This window comes from Lindgomyces ingoldianus (genome assembly GCF_010093535.1).
Source record: "Lindgomyces ingoldianus strain ATCC 200398 unplaced genomic scaffold BDR25scaffold_26, whole genome shotgun sequence".
NCBI classification, from domain to species: Eukaryota; Fungi; Ascomycota; class Dothideomycetes; order Pleosporales; family Lindgomycetaceae; genus Lindgomyces; species Lindgomyces ingoldianus.
Window position 1 is genome coordinate 230,051 of NW_022985187.1, and position 10,431 is coordinate 240,481.

The 10,431-nt window shown below is 45.0% G+C and overlaps 3 protein-coding genes across 3 annotated transcripts; 1 reads left to right on the forward strand and 2 right to left on the reverse strand.

Moving 5' to 3' along the window:
- Positions 1 to 2,035: 2,035 nt before the first annotated feature.
- BDR25DRAFT_232405 (MFS general substrate transporter) lies at positions 2,036 to 4,051 on the reverse strand (the record flags this gene model as incomplete). The annotated part of the gene is made up of 8 exons (XM_033685409.1): positions 2,036 to 2,384; positions 2,434 to 2,464; positions 2,521 to 2,546; positions 2,598 to 2,770; positions 2,842 to 2,985; positions 3,042 to 3,414; positions 3,460 to 3,722; positions 3,788 to 4,051. The coding sequence occupies 8 exons, from the start codon at positions 4,049 to 4,051 to the stop codon at positions 2,036 to 2,038; spliced, it is 1,623 nt and encodes a 540-aa protein (XP_033544890.1).
- A 484-nt stretch (positions 4,052 to 4,535) lies between these two features.
- On the forward strand, positions 4,536 to 4,856 carry BDR25DRAFT_57157 (uncharacterized protein). The gene has a single exon (XM_033698759.1). The coding sequence runs from the start codon at positions 4,568 to 4,570 to the stop codon at positions 4,769 to 4,771; it is 204 nt and encodes a 67-aa protein (XP_033544891.1). The 5' UTR covers positions 4,536 to 4,567; the 3' UTR covers positions 4,772 to 4,856.
- A 547-nt stretch (positions 4,857 to 5,403) lies between these two features.
- Positions 5,404 to 6,845, reverse strand: BDR25DRAFT_373619 (uncharacterized protein; the record flags this gene model as incomplete). The annotated part of the gene is made up of 1 exon (XM_033697296.1): positions 5,404 to 6,845. Exon 1 carries the CDS (start codon positions 6,442 to 6,444, stop codon positions 5,404 to 5,406), a length of 1,041 nt encoding a protein of 346 aa, XP_033544892.1. The 5' UTR covers positions 6,445 to 6,845.
- Positions 6,846 to 10,431: the final 3,586 nt, after the last annotated feature.

A 10,431-nucleotide genomic window follows, 5' to 3' on the forward strand; every position in this document is an offset into this window, starting at 1 on the left:
TGCAATTAGGCAAGAGCTATTGCTTGCCTACGCAGAGCACAGGCACTATCCTAGAGGGAAGGCAAATTGTACGCAGGCTAAGAAGCTAGGGGATATTATAAATAGAAGAGGTATTAAGGGTCCACTCTAGGAGAGGACAGAGAGAGAGCAAAGAGGAGGAGAAGAAAAAGAAGTAGGATTAACATACAGATAAGCAAGCAACTCTATAAAAGTAAAAAGTTGCTAGTGTCTGTACATAAGTATAGCTGTGTCTGTACACGCGTACAGCTAAATTAGGTTGCCTAAAACATTAGCTATCTAGCCTGTGCGTTAGGGGCTATGTGTACTTAAGAGCCCTCTTTCTTTGTACAAAGAGAGAGGGCAGTAGTTAATAACAAGAAGATCTTTGCCTGCTCACCTCTTGGTACGCCCCTTGGGCGTACGTTCGTTCGATCGAACCCAGGTCAACCGACAGGAGCAGATATATTAAAAAGGGGCTAGTTGTAGGTCTTCCCGGTGAAGAGACAAAGACACAACGCAGTTTTGCTGGGGAAAAATGGTTTTTGCAGATGGTAGTGAAAAAGATGAGACTTTTGTAGCGATTGGTAAACGAGGCAGAAGGGTTGCGCGGGTCAATGAAAAAGCCAAACATAATGAGGTGGTGGAACTGGGAGAGGTATGCACAAGGCTGCCCGGTACTTCGGCGATATTGGTGAGCCACACGCCTTCTGGATACTTTGACAAGACTTGCAGGAAGACGCGTTCAAACAAGTTCCTCATAATGTCTCCTCTGCGTACCTTGGATGGATTACTGTTAATCCAGTGTGCAGAACAAAGCCTGGGATTCCAGGAGTCTTTAAAAGCAGCGTGGAAGTGAAGGCTACGAGTATTTTGTGGTCGGATTCAGACTCCTCTTCCTCGTCTTGTTCTCGCGCAGTGACGATAATTTCGACGGCGAAGTTTGAGGATTCGAAAGAGAACATTTAATAGTTCTGTAGTGGATCGAGGTATGTTTGAACTAGGGCCAGTAATTCTCCTCGAAGCTCGGCTTTGTTCGGTTGATGGAAGGTCTTGAGAGAAGTCGCTAAAATGATCGTAATTGCAGGCTCTGTAGCGAGACATGGCGAAGTGGATGAGAGAGCAAGGCAGTGAAAAATCGAGGAGATTTAACCAACTTACGATTTGGAGAAGATTGGACATCCGTGTCATTGATCCTATCTCATTCAAACTCCTTCCTCGATTCCGCTTGTAGCTGAGCTTTGTAATACTAAAAGAAGCAACATGGTGCGGTAATAAGCTTCATGCGAATAATAAGCTTCATAGTGCTTGGCTCGGACAAATTCCTAAAGAAGGGAATTGTGCTCTGCCGACACTGAAGTAGCTCTAACAGAAATGCTCCAACAGAAATGCTCCCTATTATCTGTTGGATGACTTACACGAATGCTGTGAAGCTAGGAGGAGCACCAGAGGCATGAGGAACTGGATTGCATTGCTAAATGAGGGCAACTACGGGTTTATATAGTACTAGATGAACCCATCATGTGACTTAAGGCCACCAATAGCTCTAGGCTTCAGCAGGTGGCGTGGCTAGGCAGCAGTAGGTCAAGGAGTGTAGGTGGCTAGAGCATGGAGAGCTCCGTAACTGCAAACAAATGCCCACTCTAGAGTCCAAAAAAGAATCGCTCAAAGTGTGGAGTGATAAACTCACCAAGGGTCTGCTTATCCGAATCCTACCTAAATCCTCCAGGACCGTAACATTCATATGTGCATGCTCTCCGAAATGAAGCATATTTTACTTCATGGAAGCTAAGCTCTGTAAGAGACTTAACATAGTCTTCCTACTGGATGTTGATCGGTAAACCTGAATGGCCTTGCCTCGGCCGACAAGTAGAACCAAACCCCCATATGTTGTAAGGAATGGGGATGTCTCCTGTGATGGATGCACGCAGTCTTCTTCCTAGTATCTCCTTCAATTCCATGCCACCCGAGAAGTGCTTCGTCACCGGTCTCCACCCAAGTTGTCCATCCCAACCTCACAACTCCTCGCACTCTTCCATCACTCTGTCTTCTCATCCACATCAACTTGCTCATTATCGTTCGCATGGCTCGTTGTCTTACGCTTCTTCCGTTCTTGAGATACTTTCTTAATGTTCAACCATTGCATCCCAGAAGCAGCCGGAATTGAAAAACAAACAACAGCTAACGCAAATATGAGAATGTGCTGGATCGCCTTGGAATAGGCCAATCGAAGGCCATAGACCGTGTCGGCCGACAGAGAAAGCTCGTTTAGAGCTAGTGGGCCAGCATGGACAACCGTTTCCACCGCAATTTCTTTAGCATATTTTGGGATGTATTTTCCAAGGCCGTTAAGAAGGAAAGCATTGCCAATCGGTATCGCGATTGTTCTGGTCTCGGGTTAGGAACGTGTATTGATAGGCTTTAAGGCATGTATACCCTCCGAGCTGCGAAAAAAATGTCGCGACACCTATCAAATCGGTCAGTCAGCTTCCTAACCCGGAGGCATTTCGCAAGAGCCGTTACCGTTTGCGAGAAAAACATCAGTATCTCTGTTGAGTATTAGTCAATATTCTCCATCGAATGACTCCCGATCGACCTACGTCTCCATCACGGCTTGGATTGCGATATGAGGCGCATTTATACCCATTCCAAGCCCAATTCCTGTCACCGCTAAGAACGCGGCCCATTGAGGGGCTGACGTCGTCGTAGATATCTGGGTCATTAGCCCCGTTCTGACAGCACAAATGACTTGTCCAATCATTATAACAGGCATCTGTGCGGTCCTTGTATCAGCGGCCATCCCAAATACTATATATTTCATGTGCGAGGAGAGCTGTTCCCTACGTAGTGGCCAAACTGAGTGACCAAGCCTCCAGACAGCAGCAAAGCAAAGAACTGAGGGACTGCCAACGCAATGTAGTTGACTCCGCTGCGAACGGCAGATGTACCTAACACAGCTTGGAAATAAAATGGAAGGTAGTAAAGTTTCTGCCAGTCGTCAGCTCCATCTCGCCTACGTTCGAAACGGTATTAACAACACCTACCAGGTAATTCGACATGTTCTCGCAGAACAGGAACAAAGAGCCGAAAGAAACAGTTCGTTGGCGAAGGAAGCGCACCGGGATTAGCGCATGTTCTCCCAATCTCCACTGGGTGATCCAGAACAAAACCTTCAAGAGACAGAATCCAACTAGCAACCCAACCACTCGAGACGAGCTCCAAGGGTCAGTATTGCCACCATATTGGAGGGCAATACACAAACACGACACAAAGCCGAGGAGTAGAGTCATACCGATCGGGTCCACTCTCTTTAATTTTGTCTTTAACGGAAGCTGTCGCCCTGGGACACTAGCGAGTTGCTTCAGATTCAAACAAAACGCGACAAGCGCGAAGGTGATGAAGCCCAGCGGAAGATTTCTGCGAAGATATCAGCACACCACACACCAAATTGGGTCCACTTACATCCAGAAACACCACCTCCATGTAACTCGATCCGTGAAGACCCCTCCAACGACTGGCCCGACACTGCAAGTGATTCCAAAGGCGCTAATAACGACTGCCATATACAAAGGACGCTTCTCCAGTGGGGAGATATAGGTGAGAATTCCTAGTGCGCCTTGAAGTAGACCAGCTGCCCCCATCCCGGCGATCGCTCGGCCCAGAATGAAGACTTCCACCGCTGGAGAGGCAGCACAAAGGGTTGAACCAACTTCAAATATGTCAGTCTTTCGTTTTTCAATTACTTACGCGAACGAGAGATTAGCTGTCACTCGCCTTCAAAGAAAACCACAAACACCAGGTACGTAATCTTGGGGTCAAAGTTTTTGTATAGATTCCCCGCGATCGGTTGGAACGCCGTTAGTGTTATGAGATAGGCGGACCCAATCCACCCAACTTGATCAAGAGCGTTGAAATGTGTAGAAATCTCTGGAATCGCGACGGTGATAATAGTCGTGTCAAGGGCCATTAGAAAAGTACCGAGACCGAGGGACAAGAGTGTCGCAGCCAATGAAATGCCCGTTGGATATTCATATTGTGTGGCACTTAGCTCCATAATGGACTCTTCCTGCACACCTGTCGTAATGGCCTTCTTCTCATCTCTCGCATCCTCGGGGTTGATTGAAGTGATGGGGTCGACAGAGCACATACTGGTTGGAATGCAACAAGAAAGAATGGACTGTACAAATTAACTGTCACTTTATAAGGAGCGACAGCGCTATTATGGCAGGGGAACAATATCTCTACACTTGGAATGTATTGCCGATTTGTTGATAGGGGTTGAAGGCTCAGAGAACTTCGCCGCAATATGGAATGGCTGTTGCAATATTGAAAGATCTTCGCCGCAAATGACAAGAACTTATCCGCAGCGCTAAGAAATGACATCCTAGCTAAAGACATGCACCCAGGTCCTTCAAACGCCACTTTCAAAGACTGGAGGTATGAATGGAGGCATCGGCTTCGCCTTCTCCGTTCTTCAACCGGCAGCTAACTACATCTCTAGTAACTTTTTCGGTGCAAATAATCAGTGCTGGTGTTCTATCTTCTCAAGCGCAATCACGTGGTAAACCTCATGGTCCCCTTTCCCAAGAATGCCGGAAAGCGGCGTCCATTTATTGTGATGAGGACTTATCAGCTCATAACCAGCGAGCGTTATCCTTCTACGCACTTCTTTTACGTCCATTGTAGCTTTCAGTTCACACAAGTCTCTACCCCCACACTTCCTTTCCGGTGGCCATGGACCACAAGCAGATTGAGGAAAAGGCGGAAGAACTAATTCATTATGTTGCTAAGGGGTGTACCTCCAGGTATGAAGGGTCCTGGACACTGTCTGTCTACGACACAGCCTGGGTATCGATGATTGAGAGCCCAGATGGGAACTGGCTTTTCCCCGAAAGTTTTCAGTACGTTCTTCAAGAACAGCGTAACGGGAATGGTTGGGCCAGTTATGTGTCAGAGATCGATGGTATTCTTAACACATTGGCGGCGCTCCTTGCGATCGAGAAACACCTACTCAGGGGAAAGCATTTCAGTATCAGACTATGCAGATTTAGACAGCAATGTGAGAGATGAGCGAGGTATGTGAGAAAGGGATGTGTCCAGAAGTACAAAGCAGACCAAAGAGTGGTGAAAAGTTGTCTACCTGATATCCGTTCACCCCAAGCTTCCTTTTGCCCTACGGAGATGCAGCTTTAATCCTTCATCACGTCCTATTGGCGAATTCTCCTCGGATCCTTCCATGCCTTGCTTGTCTAAAATTTTGGCGCAGAAAATATGGGTCCGCAGATTCTATTTCCGAATGGGAAAATCACTCTCGAGATTCTGCCTCCGCCCGTTACGGATGATTCATTTGTTGTGGTGAATGATAGACATGACATAAACACAAAATGTTGGGTTCATCTTCCTCTGCTAGTTTGGCTTTTCAGACTTCGAATGAGCTCCATTTCTGTTAGCATTATCCCGTTCCTGCGTTAGATTTGCTCGTGGAACACTAATACCTGGCGTTGCGCTCGCGGCACGGGTTGGGCTTCTTGGATCGAGAGGCCACGGCCCTTGACCAGAACCCACGACCGGACGAGGACCCGGGCCTTGACCTCTTGGCCCTTGCGCATTGTTTTGTCCTTGGCATTGGCCTTGCATTGGCTCAGCCTGCTGTCCATTTCCGCCTGGAGGCTGTAGCACACCGTCGATAATCTGCCTCTTGGGTTGTCCATCCGCCCTCTGCGGTAATTGACCTCGTTCACTCTGAACGCGCGCCTGTCTCGCTACTTCCTCGAGTCCGCTCCCAACGATATTCTTGTCTCCAACCACCGTGACCCCACTGTTGATGTTAATGTTGAGGTTGCGAGGCCGATGGTTCTGCCCTTCTTCATTTCGGTTGGCTGCGAGATAACCGCTCTGATTTAACACCCGAATAGTGTCTCGGGCAACCTCAGCAGGGTTGACGGGCGTGAAGCCGATAATGCTTCCGTGACCGCGGACTCGGAGGGAGGAGTTAACATCGAGGGTGAAGGTATCGTTGTTCTTCTGTTCCTGTTGCTGCTCAGCTCCGGCATCACTGCCCTCGTCAGAGCTCTCTGGGTCCATGTTGGCAGGTGCAGCACTTTGTGGGTTGGTTTGGGGAGTGTTGGCTTGGGGGACGTTGGGGCGTTGGAGAGCGCTAGGACCTCCGAAATGGTTTGGGTAGTATGGTGGAGGTGGATTGCGCGTCCGCTCGCTGTAGACGGCGTTATGGGCCTCTTGGAAAGCTCGGATCTCCCTAATATATCGATCCCTCCGTTGCTCGTCAGTTAAGTCGAAACCTCCCCAGAGGTGTTCCAGCTGATTGGGGAGCTGAAGGTCTCTAGGATTTGGTGACCCTTGCTGGCTGGGTTGGGGTCCTTGACTTGGCGTTTGCCCTTGGTTTTGGAACTGTCTTTGACTGGGAGGTCGTCCTTGTTGTCCTAACATTGCTAGTGCTTAAAGGGAGTGGAGTTGGTGACAAAAGTCAGATTTATGTAGTGAAGGGAGCTAACTTGAGGTGGGTGAAACAACTGGACAGTTCATAGACGCAATTTTTGGGGGGGTCCGAAAGTGATAACCAGTGCCAAGGCTATTCTCTCACTTTCACTTCTGCCGGTTGGCTTGAGAATAACTCAACAGTCCGATGGATTCCCACGGGTTGTCCACAGGATTGGATGGGAGGAACAGGTGATTGGATTGTTTCGCTTGTGCCGCTGATGGTATTGGCCATTGACTGCTGTAGATTGTTGTCGGCAATTGAAGACAGGAAATCGTCAAACCAACTCTTGAGTAGACCGTATTTAGTCTAATTTGGCCGCCCTAAGGGTACATTCAATTCCACAGGACGCTCCCATTCCAGAATAGAACTGGCATCATCATCGTCGATTTCCAACAGCTCAACAAATAAAACCGACCCGAGGGACTGGAATCTCGCTTGTTTCCCTCTAGCTAGTACAACTAATTAAGTGAACTAGGTTTCTTGCGGCCATATGGCAACCATTTCGTAACCGTATCTTGAGAAGTAACGGACATCTACTGCCCCATTAGCAATGTGGATAATAAGAACCAATTTAAATTTATAAGTACCTTAAACTCACGTAGCGTCGGAGATATCCTCGACAGACGCCTCGTATTGAAGTTTCTCCTGACGGATGCAGTATCTGGCAGGTATTGTGAACTTTGGGGGAACACATACTTGAAGATCCGGTCAGCCCGTTGCAATAGGCAAGTCGCATGTATGCCGGTATTGTTGGACTGATTCAAGGAACCAGGAGGATCTTTCTCTCGTATCTGTTTCGCGCCTATATCGTCGATAGCCAGCCTCTTGAGACATCGAGACATCATTAACAAGACGAGCAATGAATAAAGTGGAACTTCTTAATAGGGGATATGGCTAGATCCACAAGTGATGACTGAAGAATGCTGTCCTTGATGATTTCGTAAAAATTAGAGGTCAATCCATGCGAGACAAGATTTCGGCAAAAGATGCCCTCCATCTCCGGAAGCAGCATACATTGTCGCAACCACTCTGTTAAAATCTAGTACCACTAGTCAAACTTGAGAGTCTTCAGAGAATTATAGCTAAGAAATGTAGAAAAGAAATACTGTGGTTTACTCTAAGGATGTATTTTTGTCCAAGATAGCTAAACTTGTCAGATTAGAAAGCAGATCCACAGTTTTGTTCAATTTTTAGTTTCAGCAACACCGTCTAGGAAAGCCCTGCTGGCTTTCAGTTGGCGAACGTGATTCCTAAGATCGGCAAGATCTTGCAAGGCCCTCAGGATGTATACGGAGTACAGCGGTGGGGTTTTCTGAACGACAGCCCTATAAATTTAAAGGCTTGGGACGAAACAAAGTAAGCCTGTTGGAAGAGGTCATAATGACAAATGATATCAGTAGAGATTGAGCGGAGCGAAGTAGTTCTAGCGTCTAAGTTCATGAGATAGGGGCCTTGTGCGGCTGAGGTTGTGGATGCTTCTGCACTAGTCCGTAAGAGGATTGGAGCACCTCTTGCTGAAAATTTCCGAGGTTGATCGCATTTTGGAGTTTGGCACACTATTTAATACGAGCGGCAAGAGTGGAGAACGGTCAAAATTACCATCTTTTGGGAAAGGATGCTCCGAGAAGATGGCCTGGCACATGGTTGAATAGGCCACTTGAGCCTGGTACAACAATCCAACCGAGGAACCGTCAAACAGTAATAGCCACCATGTCATTTTGATCCCTCTAGCATCGGTATGAAACCTTTAAAGGGTGTGCTTCGGATTGAGGCTAGCAAGTGGCATGGTGGTTTGATAAAGTGCAGACATACGCTACTCTAAAAGGGGGGCGCAAATCCCCCACGAGCGACTCATGAAGAAAACTCTCGATACCTCCTGAACTTCTGAAAGGCTCCTATCGTTCTCTTTCCGACGGCGGTCGGCTTCCTTCGTGTCGCAGATATGGAATCTTATTGAACGACAGCCACTATGTCTAGATCGAGAGACGGCGATTGGCCCGAGGTCGGGATACGGAGCATCATGAGCCAAGTTCCGAAGAAGGTTACGGCGGACAATTAAAGGGTAAAGTGACAAAACTCAACTAAGAATCGCAAAAACACTAAAACTACCACTAAAAAATTATTATAGTTGCTTATTAAGCAGCACATGTTAGCTATAGTAATAAATATTATGTTGTATAATAGTAATAGCATGTCACGATTGTGCACGAGTAAGGTTATAGAGCTTCACAGAGGTCTAGTTTAATTACTACGTGAGGTATTATAGTAGGTACAAGACATTGTGTGAGGAACAGGAAGGTTTAGAAAAAAATTAGTAATTAAATACTTAGCTTAGAAGTCTAAGCGCTTTAAGTATAAATTAAGCCTATTCTAGGTTTAGTTAGTGTTAAAGTAGTTTATGCTTAAGTTTATGTCTATGTTATGTTGTATTTATGTTAGACGTGCACTAATAATACTCTAGTACACGTCTAATACAGTTATGTCTGGGATCTAGGGAGGATACTGTGACAGTACCCCCCCCTTTATTAAAAAGGGAATCCTTTACATTAGTAATTCTAGCATTAGGTTGTTTTTGTTAGGGTACAGGTTTAGTTTAGATAGGTATTAGGCATAGAATTAAGTTACTGCAGAGTTCTCTTATAAGGCTTTTATAGGTTCCTACAACAGTTTATTATATCTAGTCTATTTTATAAAGTATTTATAGATATGTTTTTTCTTATTAAACTAAATCTATTTAACATCTTTTATAATGTATTCTAGTTTATTATTTATAATAATAGGTTTAAGTAGTAAGTTTAGCTGTCTAGGTAGATAGTTAGATTTAAGGGCTACTTAGCGCAGCAATAATATGTAGAACACAGGGTGTATCTTTATGCTGTTAGGTAGGATTAATTAGTAAGCGTATAATAAGACTATATAGGCTACTATAAAGGGGCTAAGGTTCTTCTAATTAAGTTTCTTTAATTATTAGTTTATTTAAATATTTCTAGCGTCTAGCTAGACCTTCTTGCTAGCTGCATACATAGGGGTAAGAGTTTAAGATTAGTTTATGTACTCTTATTAAAAAGCTTAAGCCTATGTAAGCTTTTTACAAATGTATTTAGATATATTTTAGATCTTATTAATAAGTCTATTTATGTCTATTACTTAACGTACTTCATAGGCGAGTTGCTCACACACCCGAGTCGCTCACTTTTGCTAAGACCCCACTAAACCACCCTTCCTACACTAATGCATTCCCCACAACACTACTTAGACGCGCTAAAAGAATGTTAGATACAGCTTGCGCTCTAAGCTTTTAAATAAAACATAAAACTCTTAAAAAAATGTGCTATAGCTATGTGTAGAGTCTTATAAAAGACAACAAATAACTACAGCGCTAGACAACCTTTACAAGCTAATTCTACAGCTAAATCACAGAGGCTAGGCAATAAAAAGGAGCAGGTAATTGTTAAGACTATACTTAAGCTATATGCACAAGGAATTTCCCCTTAGATAGCATTTATAGCTAATATAGCTAATTCTTTGCGCGCTAAGCGTAATCTAGGCCATGTTTGCATAAACTAGCCTAGTACGTTTGTAAAGCGTTATTTAGAGCTTAAAGTAATGTTTAAGTGTAAGTACAACTATAAGAGAGCTCTCTACAAGAGTCCTAGGGTAATTTAGGGCAGGTTTAGCCTTGTGGAGAATATTAAAGCTAAGTATAGCATCTAGGATAATAACACGTACAACTTTAGCAAGATAGGGTTTATAATTAGCTAGATATTTCTTAACTATACTTGCGCTTAAAACTTTACTTTAAGCTCTAAATAACACTTTACAAACGTACTAGGCTAGTTTATGCAAACATAGCCTAGATTACGCTTAGCGCGCAAAGAATTAGCTATATTAGCTATAAATGCTATCTAAGGGGAAATTCCTTGCGCATATAGCTT

Excerpts from the sequence above, each read along its gene's own strand:
- BDR25DRAFT_57157 (XM_033698759.1), top strand. The coding sequence starts at position 4,568 with ATGGTCCCCTTTCCCAAGAATGCCGGAAAGCGGCGTCCATTTATTGTG.